General features: G+C 41.5%; 1 protein-coding gene across 2 annotated transcripts in view; it reads left to right on the forward strand.

The window, feature by feature from the left end:
• The window catches only part of gba2 (glucosidase, beta (bile acid) 2), a 14,636-nt gene that overhangs the window by 1,416 nt on the left and 3,801 nt on the right, over nucleotides 1-9,419 (forward strand). For both annotated transcript variants that reach the window (XM_035675422.1, XM_035675423.1), the window contains 12 exons: nucleotides 3,501-3,592; nucleotides 3,843-3,958; nucleotides 4,564-4,782; nucleotides 5,701-5,940; nucleotides 6,172-6,274; nucleotides 6,574-6,727; nucleotides 7,165-7,290; nucleotides 7,464-7,648; nucleotides 8,421-8,525; nucleotides 8,633-8,740; nucleotides 8,878-9,029; nucleotides 9,159-9,265. In XM_035675422.1, the coding sequence (XP_035531315.1) occupies nucleotides 3,501-3,592; nucleotides 3,843-3,958; nucleotides 4,564-4,782; nucleotides 5,701-5,940; nucleotides 6,172-6,274; nucleotides 6,574-6,727; nucleotides 7,165-7,290; nucleotides 7,464-7,648; nucleotides 8,421-8,525; nucleotides 8,633-8,740; nucleotides 8,878-9,029; nucleotides 9,159-9,265 (1,707 nt within the window). The remainder of the gene's footprint in view (nucleotides 1-3,500; nucleotides 3,593-3,842; nucleotides 3,959-4,563; nucleotides 4,783-5,700; nucleotides 5,941-6,171; nucleotides 6,275-6,573; nucleotides 6,728-7,164; nucleotides 7,291-7,463; nucleotides 7,649-8,420; nucleotides 8,526-8,632; nucleotides 8,741-8,877; nucleotides 9,030-9,158; nucleotides 9,266-9,419) is intronic.

The raw sequence follows: 9,419 nt of genomic DNA on the forward strand, positions 1-9,419 counted from the left end.
ACCCTAGAGATTTTCTCCTTTGTTGGTGCAAGCTGTTTTCAGTTCACACAGTCTATTCAAGTAGAGATTAGACAAAGTGCTCTCTGTTACTGTTCTGTTGAATCAAAAGGGTGAGGTGAACTTAAATAAACATGTAGTTGACACGTATTTTAAGTGATTTATGAGCTCTGGTCCCAGGTCACCCTCAAATTCAAGGTACAGTGTATTTGCTCTTGCATGAAGTCTCCCCAACAATAGAGGCAGCCATGTTATATGTCTGCTTGTAAAGATGCCTGCGAACACAGCTTCAATCTCAACGTCTGATCCGGTCGTGTTTGTTTTCCCAACAACCTGCTGACATCCGAGATGCAGAGTAATACATTCTGCAGCTTTAGTGGATTGTCGAGGCGCAGAGCCAGCAACACTTTCTCTCACTTATCATTTCGGTCCCGAGAGCGTGGTTGGGCTGAAGAGTGGCTGTGTGTCGGAGTGAGTCTGGTGTGACAGTCGGCTCTTTAGTAATGAGGACTGAATTGTTGGTGATGACCTGTGTAGTTTGACTGACTAACTCATCCAGATCCACACTGTTACTGCTTCTATTCTCTAACATTGTCTCCTCGTCTTACAATGTAACAATGCAGCTCATAAAAGCTCAATGTAATTTATAGTACATAGTTGTGGGTAACCTACAGTGGGGCATGGTATTACTTTGTTACATGACATACAGCTCCACTGAGATCCAAGTTCCCAGAAAAATGTTTAAACGGTTAACGTTGAGCCACAAAACTTGCTTCACTTTCACAAATCTGTCGCAATGACGCTGAGAAACAAACGCTCTGCACTCTCAACTAAGTCCACTGCAAATAACCAACGCTTTTCCCCCATTTCTCATCCAAGGCGTGTCTCTGTCAGCTCGATCGCCATGGCAACATTGGTAAATGATTGCTCAGATTATCATTGGTAGTCGTTATGTAGTAGGAAGGGTTTGTTTACACTCTCACTTACTATTTAACCCAGGTAGAGACACACCATCAGCTCTTCATCGTCTGCGTGAGCGGTGAGGCAATGTAGGATTTACTGTAATGCTAGAAAATGTGTTGCCTGTGGTGCTGGACAAGATGGCAGTTCGAACACTCGCAGGTTAGATTCAGGTTAGTCCGTGTTCACAGACACAATCAGGGAGAGGTCCATTGTTTGCATTCCAGCTGAGCTGCAGAACGTCAAGATTGTGACAATAGCGTTAACGTGCCACGGCCCCAAATAACTCCCTTCAACTGATCCCATTCAGCTCCTCCCGTGTGTGGAGCTGAATTGGCGGAACATTGTTGTTTATCTGCACAGAGCTTTTCTTGTGAAGTTATTGTTTGCAGTACAGTCACGCACAGCAATTTCTGCAGTTGCATGGGATCGTCCTAACAACGGGCGGAAAGCCCTTTTGGTGTGTGAATAAAAGTCATAATGCTGAGCAAAAAAAGCTACGTCCATCCCTGTTTTGACTTTTGATTATGTAGATACTGCAGAGAGCTACTACATTATTATCAGGCTGCTTTACCAGTGTTTCTTGCAGCCACCTTCTTTGAAATAAAGAGCATCTACCAGGTCCAAAATGTACTTCTTCTTCATAATAAACATAACAAAATCTGCCAGGGAAACATATATTTTATGGCCATAAAACTGCATTATTTAACTAAAAACAATTACCTAAAGTTTTGAGCCTGTCTGAACCTTTTGAACTTCATATTTTTACCAGCATCTCTGGGAACACGTCCATGATTTTTTTTTTTTTCATGTTTTCTTTTTGGTGGCTTTGCCTGTGACCCGAATTTATTTTCCCACCAAACCAAAATTTACCTGCATCTGGAGCTTGGCAGATGTTAAATCTGGACCAAAACCCACCAACACCATAAAAAGTTATGGAATAAATGTAAATGTTACGGAAACAGAACACGGCTGCTCTTTCACTCTGCAAATGCCAAATCTGTAATCTGTCTGATGGTAATGTTTAGGCCGTCTTCTACACTCACAGTTCATCATGAGAGGAGATGCTTTTTGGAACCGATAGTTCAACATCTGCTTAGCAATTTCCTGGGGAAACCCCTGTCATATAAGCAGCAGAGAAATGGTGGTTGAAGTTCAAGTTGAGCGGTTCCATTACTCTTTTAATGGCAGCACAGATAAATCTGCCTTAGACTACAAACAATCAACATGATGCCTGGTGGTGTGACTAGAGGTTAGGGCTGCACAATCAGTCACAATATTATCAATACCGCACTATGGCTAAGTGCAGAAGGTAAAATGTGTGACATAACAGCATTATAAGGAGGTACTGTGGCCAACAATTCCTGTTCTCCAGATGTAAGAAAACATGTTTGTTTGGTACACACCCCCAATAATGTCACATAATCATGATTTTAGTAATTTTTTAACGTGAAAATGGAATTTGTGATGTAAAAATGATAATTCCCTCTAATCATGAATCATATTGTAATTGTAATATCTGTCGAAATAATCACAATAATACATATTTTTACCATATTGTGCAGCCCTACTAGACATGGTTGTTCAGTTGTAGGAATGAGCTACATATTTTTATGTCGTTTTTTTAGGTTAGTCAACTTTTTGTGATGGTTTGGGATGTTTGACCACGTAACAGGAAAGAAGTCTGAAACCGGAAACTTCAGGACCTGCAAAGGAAGTGCTTAGTCACTGGTGCTGTTCACCAACCTGTCAGCTTGCTGCAGATTATTCTGTGCAGCAGGACAGTAAGCACATTATTTGCATCCTGCATTTTGCTGGGGCCCCCTCGAGACTCTTCAAGGACCATTCAAAGTCCAGGAGCTTCACCAAGAGTAAAAGCTGTTGTGTGTTCAGAGTGTCAGCTGAAATGATGCAGGCTAAATGTAATTTGGGGCTTTATTAGCACTGCAGCCTGTTTTGTGCTGAACTAACTGCTACTGTCTACTGAACACCACAACTGAAAACAGCAGCTTTATACTGTATTCAGCATAATAGCATAAAATCTACCATGCTGGTGATTAGAGCATAAACCGATTACTGACGTTAACTATGATCTTCTGAGCCTCCGACCTCAGGCAAAAGCTGTTTGAAACCCTTTGTAACGTAGCCTAATTAATATTTTACTGCGCTGGGCTGCATGTAGACACACAGACATACACACGTACTCACTGATACTATCACTCAGATAAAGTAGAGCTGCCACTTTGTCTACATTCCCTCTTGTCTCACTGGTTCTTCCTTCATGTAGCTGCCTTCAAACAAGCAAGAAGAAAAAGCATGCTTAGTAATTACACATTAGAACTCATCAGAACTTTAAGAGCATCCCTATTCATAGCTCTCTAACACATGACTCTAGTTAGGCTGCATGCTGCCTTCACGCCATGCTTGACTCTGTTTGAACTGAATATTTGTTCATTTTCTCACTTGTTTTCAGCCTTCTTGATTCCCTTTCACTCTTGTGTCCTTCCGCTCATGATTTATATACTTTGTATGTGTTCATTCAGGTATCTAAAATGGTGGTACAAGAAGACCCAAGTGGAAAAGAAAGCCCCGTTTATTGATATGTTTGGTGCACAACCCTTGCGTCAAATATATGGTGAGTTCTGGTCTGTTTTATGGCAGAGCATGCTGTTTGATTTTCGATGGGGACAAGCAGTCTAACAGGGACACAATTAAATAAAGCAACCTGTTTTATTAGTATTCTGCAGTGTGTATCAGTGTCTATATCTCACGTGCTCTAAGATGAACACACACACAGACTTAAGTCTTATATAGGTTTGAATTATCCATTACTCTGCTCACCCCCTTGCTGTTTCTCCAAGTCGACACTATACTCTAATTTGCAGGTGCTCCGCTCGGGGGCATTGGAGGAGGTACCATTACGAGAGGCTGGAGGGGGGAATTCTGCAGATGGCAACTTAACCCTGGGATGTACCACTACAAAACTGTCACAGCTAACCAGGTATATTGGATCTTTAAATAGACTGAGATTTTTGTAAAAGCATAATATATCATGAAGAATAACTTTTGTTTTCTGTCCCTTTACGTCCAGCAAATCCAACAAATGCTGCAGCCTGTTAAGTCACTTCTAGACTTCTGTGGGTCTAAGTTTACCCTTCTCTTAATCCATAGAAACAGTCCCTATCACATAAGAGCCAACAACAGTCTACATTAAACCTACTACAAGCAGTTTTAACTGGTTATGAAACTACCGCTTTTGTCCACAAGGGCTGCCAGAATCAACCCAAAAAAGGTTACATTATTTTCCCCATTGGCCTCAGTAGACTATCATGTAATGCATGGTGGGAAAAGGGTGTGACTCCTTTTGTAACTGGAAAAACGTGCTCTCTTGCCGGTACTGGCATTATCACTGCACTGCTGTCCACTTGAATGTAGTACCAGTAGTTGGATGCACATTCAAGTGTAGACATGTTCCCAGAGTTGTTGTCAGTCACTAAAAAGTAAATAACAAATCTCTAATAATGACTAATATATTATCTCCTAACCGTCACATAAACAAATATTTAAAAAGACTGTTCCACATTACCTTTTCCTTCTTTCTCTTAGTTCACAGTGTGTTTGCGTCGCGAGGGGCAAACAGTTTACCAGCAGGTGCTGTCTGTAGAACGTCCTCCCACATTACAAGGCTGGAACTGGGGCTATTGTGGAGAGTATGCCTTCTATCACGCTTTGTACCCCCGTGCCTGGACCGTCTACCACCTGCCGGGACAGAATGTCACCTTAACCTGCAGACAGATTTCCCCAGTCATCCCCCACGACTACCAGGTAACTGAGCCATCCCTGGATTTCACACAGTCCAACAGAGTCACAGTACTTTTGTCAGACTTTTGCAGATGCAGCATGCTTTGAATATCTGAAGGAGGATATGAGAAAGTAAAACTGTTTTTTGAAAATGGATAGATTCCAAACAACCACATCTAGCTTACAGCAGGTACACCGGTATCAGTGTATATGCTGATTTGTCCACCAGATTTTTACACTGTAAAATATTCTGTTTAGTATGTATCTTGATTATAACTAATAAAAAATAAATGGGATCTTCGTCAAGATTGTTGTTAATGTTAAAAAGATTACTAAAATACATCTATATTTTTGAAACTCCCAAATTGGTCAGGCTATAGTTAAGATTTCTAATTATGATGAATGTCATGTTGTACCCCAAACAAGTCAATATGAATTTGACCAAAAAATTAATAAAAAGTTGCTGAAAATCACACAAAGTAAATGTTGGAACCTGTGGACCAAGATAATTGTTTCACCTACTGTAACATAACAGCTAGTTTTAGCCAAGCAATCAGATGGGATATGTTCGAATTACAGTTAATACAATTATACTGATAATCCATGTTTAAAAAGAGCATCCACACAAAGACAAACAAACAAAAAAGTTAAAATTGTTACAAAAATGTTCCTTCTTTTGGGATTATTATTATTTTTTTTTCAATAACAAAATAAATAAATAAATAAATAAATAAATAAATAAAAATTTGTTTTTTGCAGTATCAAGTAGAAGCTAAATTAGTCATTTGGTTGTTTGGGCCCCTGATAGAGCATCTAATGGCTGTAACATTACAACAGTGTAAATATACAGTAAACATTAGAAACACTTGGTTGTGATGAAAGACATATTTTAGTTGGTGTATACTGACATGATGGTTCCACCACGTATCTCCTTCCTCTCAGGACTCGAGTCTGCCAGTGGCAGTATTTGTGTGGGACATTGAGAACAAAAATGACTACGCTCTGGACGTCTCCATCATGTTCACTGTGGTCAACGGGTCGGGACACAAGGACGACAAGAGCGGGGGACACTGGAATGAACCATTCCACTTGGAGAAGGAGGGGGAGGCGGTGTCTGGGGTCTTGCTACATCACTGCACTACAGTGAACCCTTACACTATGTGCATCGCAGCCCGAGAACAGGTTTGATTTATGAGTTTGATGATTTCAGCGGCTTCAAGGTTTTTGTAGTAGGTTGTAGGTAGCAGCACAAACAGTTCCCAGGGAATGAACAGAATTTGTAACAATAATCACCGTTATCTGGAAGTGGATTTATAGCTGCTATCAGCTGGTTGTGAAATCTGTGTTAATGAGCCTGAGGTTTTAGATTTAACAAGAGCGTGTGTGTGTGTGTTTGTGTGCACATTTTAACAGCCTGACAGGGAGGTCAGTCACCAGACAGCGTTCAGTCCAAAGGGAACCTGCAGTGGCCTGTGGAGTGACCTCATCACTGACGGACGACTGGACTCTCCCACAGGTCGGTGCTTAGAAACACTGGCGGGATGAGACAAATGTCTAGTTACTCAACATGAAGCAGTAACATGAAAAAGAAGTAGAATATAAAAATATGGATGCACTGTAAGAATTTTAACAAATAACAACTAGTAGATCAGTCAGTTGACCTACATCAGTGGGCTGGGGAATAAAGACATAAAGGATTATGAGCAAGGGATAAACCAGTCCATGCTTTTGCTTTTTTTGTGCAGTGTTATAGAGATGACATACATGATATGCTATGCTAAAATTTCTCTGTATCTCTCTCGCTTACCTCTGCAGGATCCAGCCCTCCGACGCCTAAGGGAGAGAAGGTGGCGGCAGCATTGGCTGTGGGCTGCTCGGTTCCGGCTCAGAGCCGCAACACCCTGGAGTTCTGCCTGTCCTGGGACATGCCCAAAATCACCTTCGGCTCGAGGGAGAGGGAACACATCAGGTACAAAAGGGAACACTGCTTTTGCAGAAAACAAGCTGGAGATGTTTGTCACGACCACCACTGTTAATTTTGTTTGCTGTGGTTGTTTGGTTTGGTTCACTTTTGGCGTTGGGGACATGTCTTACATCAAGCTCAATCAAGGGCAGTTTGGCTGTCCACGCTCATTCCTTTCTTGCTCCGGTCTCAGATAGTTTTTTTGAATTCATCACAAATTGCAGCCCAACAACTTTCTTCAATGACTAGAAGAGAAACAGCCAAAGCACAACAGTTGACACCCAAACAAATACACTATTTATGCTGTGTCCTATTTCAAAGCCTCAGGCCTAAATGAAATCATTTGACCTCATTGTGAAATACTGAGGTTACAGACTTAAAATGTTAAATGAATCAAATGTCTTTGTGCTGCCATCACAAACTCGTGGCTTTTCTCTCTCCAGGAGGTACAGTCGTTACTTTGGGACCAAAGGGGATGCGTCCCCCTCGCTCAGTCACTACGCCCTAACACACTACAGACAATGGGAGAAAAGCATTGAGGAGTGGCAACGACCCATACTACAGGACAGGTAGTCCACAGCTCTGAAAGCTATGCAGCTTCAGTGAACACTAGTCTAAAACAACAATGATAAATTATGATGACCACAATACCAATCAATAATGTAAACTGTTAAACTGTTACCTGTTTTCCATCTATGAATGCTTGTAATTGTTGGCTTGTACATCCACTTCCCTGTTGCAGTTCTCTCCCCTCCTGGTATAAGTCAGCCCTGTTTAATGAGTTGTACTTTGTGGTGGATGGAGGGACGGTGTGGACAGAGCTACCAGAGGACGCTGATGTCAGCGGTGGCGTGCGCAGCGAAGACGGGGGGCTGCCAGCTCAGCCCGCTGTCGTCAAGGAATACGGACGTTTTGCCTACCTAGAAGGTAAATGACAAGGAAAGAGGTGGCTAGGTATGGCAGTTTAGAGCTGAAACACCATATACATTAGTTTATTGACAGCAAATTAATCGGCCACTATTATCATAATTCATGAATCACTTCAGTAATTTTCTGAACTTAAACCCCAGTTCTAGCTTCTCCAATGACAGGATTCAAGTTTTGTATCATTGTAAACTGAATATCTTAGAGTTTTGGATTGTTGGTCGAACAAAGCAAGAGATTTGAAGACATCACAATGAACTCTGGGAAATTAAAATTACATTTAATAGACAAAACGTCTGATTGATTAATGGAACAAATAGTTGGCAGATCAATCTATAATGAAAATAATCATATTAAGGTCTTGAAACTATCAACAGCCTTCATTGACTGTCGTTCACAACTAATTAATAATGTAACATATCTTATATAAATGTTCAGTGGAAGTGATGTGTAACAATAAACTAAATACTACGTACCAGTAAAACCAGCTAATTAGTTTTCCTACCAGTTTGTTTGGTCTTTCATGTTAATATGTACTAAGCAAAACTCCTCTCACTTTAGTGTTGTGGTTGCATGCCCTATTTTCAGTTTTATACCACAACATTCATGTGATCAGAACTAAAAAATAATATGACCCTCGTGCACTTATTTTTGGTGTTTACTTGTGAAAAACATTCAGGGTTGGCAAAAGTTCAAGTGAAAAAAAAAGTCTGCCTAACGGTATATTAAATATTTGTTTTATGACTCACATTACTAAGCGATTGTTGTTTCCCAGGTCAGGAGTACAGAATGTACAACACATACGATGTGCACTTCTACGCTTCCTTTGCACTTATCATGCTGTGGCCCAAACTCGCCTTGAGTGTGCAATATGACATTGGTAAGTGAAGTCCTGTTATCCTGGTGTTTTATGTAAAGCATGCATATTTGATTAAAAGAAAGAAAGCAACACCAGGGCCAGGTTTTACAGCCGCAATCTCTTTTCAGCCGGCAGTGTGGTTCACGAGGACCCAACAGAGAGGATGCATCTGATGAGTGGGCGGTATTCTGCTGTCAAGGCCAAAAATGTGGTGCCTCACGACATAGGAGACCCAGGTAGGAGATCCTCATTAACTACTCCTCTGCAGGTTTCAGTTCATTTCTGTGCTGAATGAATCCAGAGACTGGAAACTTGCTTGAAACCGGGGATTTTTGAATAGTTTCTCAGTACATCGTGATAACTCTGTTCCTAGATGATGAGCCATGGCAGAGGGTGAATGCCTACCTCATCCACGACACAGCAGACTGGAAGGACCTGAACCTGAAGTTTGTCCTGCAGGTCTACAGGGATTTTCATCTCACCCAGGACAGCCAGTACCTGCGGGACATGTGGCCTGTCTGCCAGGTATAACTGACCAATGTAGTCTTGATTGTACTGCGTTCAGGCCCTGTATCCCATCTGTAGTAGAAGCACAAAACCTAGGTTTACTGGAATATTTCTCACTCGGCTATCGTATTCTGGTCGGTGTGCTAGGCGGTGATGGAGTCAGAGCTGAAGTTCGACCTGGATGGAGATGGACTGATAGAGAACTCGGGATATGCTGATCAGACCTATGATGGTTGGACAGTGACTGGACCGAGGTGAGAGGATTTTTTGACATTGAAATTGCAGAAAAACGCAGATGAGTTTTTGAGATCTCTTAATCTCAGAACAAAGACCTCCCTCCTTATGTCCCAGTCATTTCAATTGTTGTGAGTTTAAGCTTTGCTCAGTGATCCCCCCCCCCCCCCCCCC

The sequence above is a fragment of the Morone saxatilis genome, unplaced genomic scaffold (assembly GCF_004916995.1).
Source record: "Morone saxatilis isolate NCDOM2014 unplaced genomic scaffold, NCSU_SB_2.0 Contig4, whole genome shotgun sequence".
NCBI classification, from domain to species: Eukaryota; Metazoa; Chordata; class Actinopteri; family Moronidae; genus Morone; species Morone saxatilis.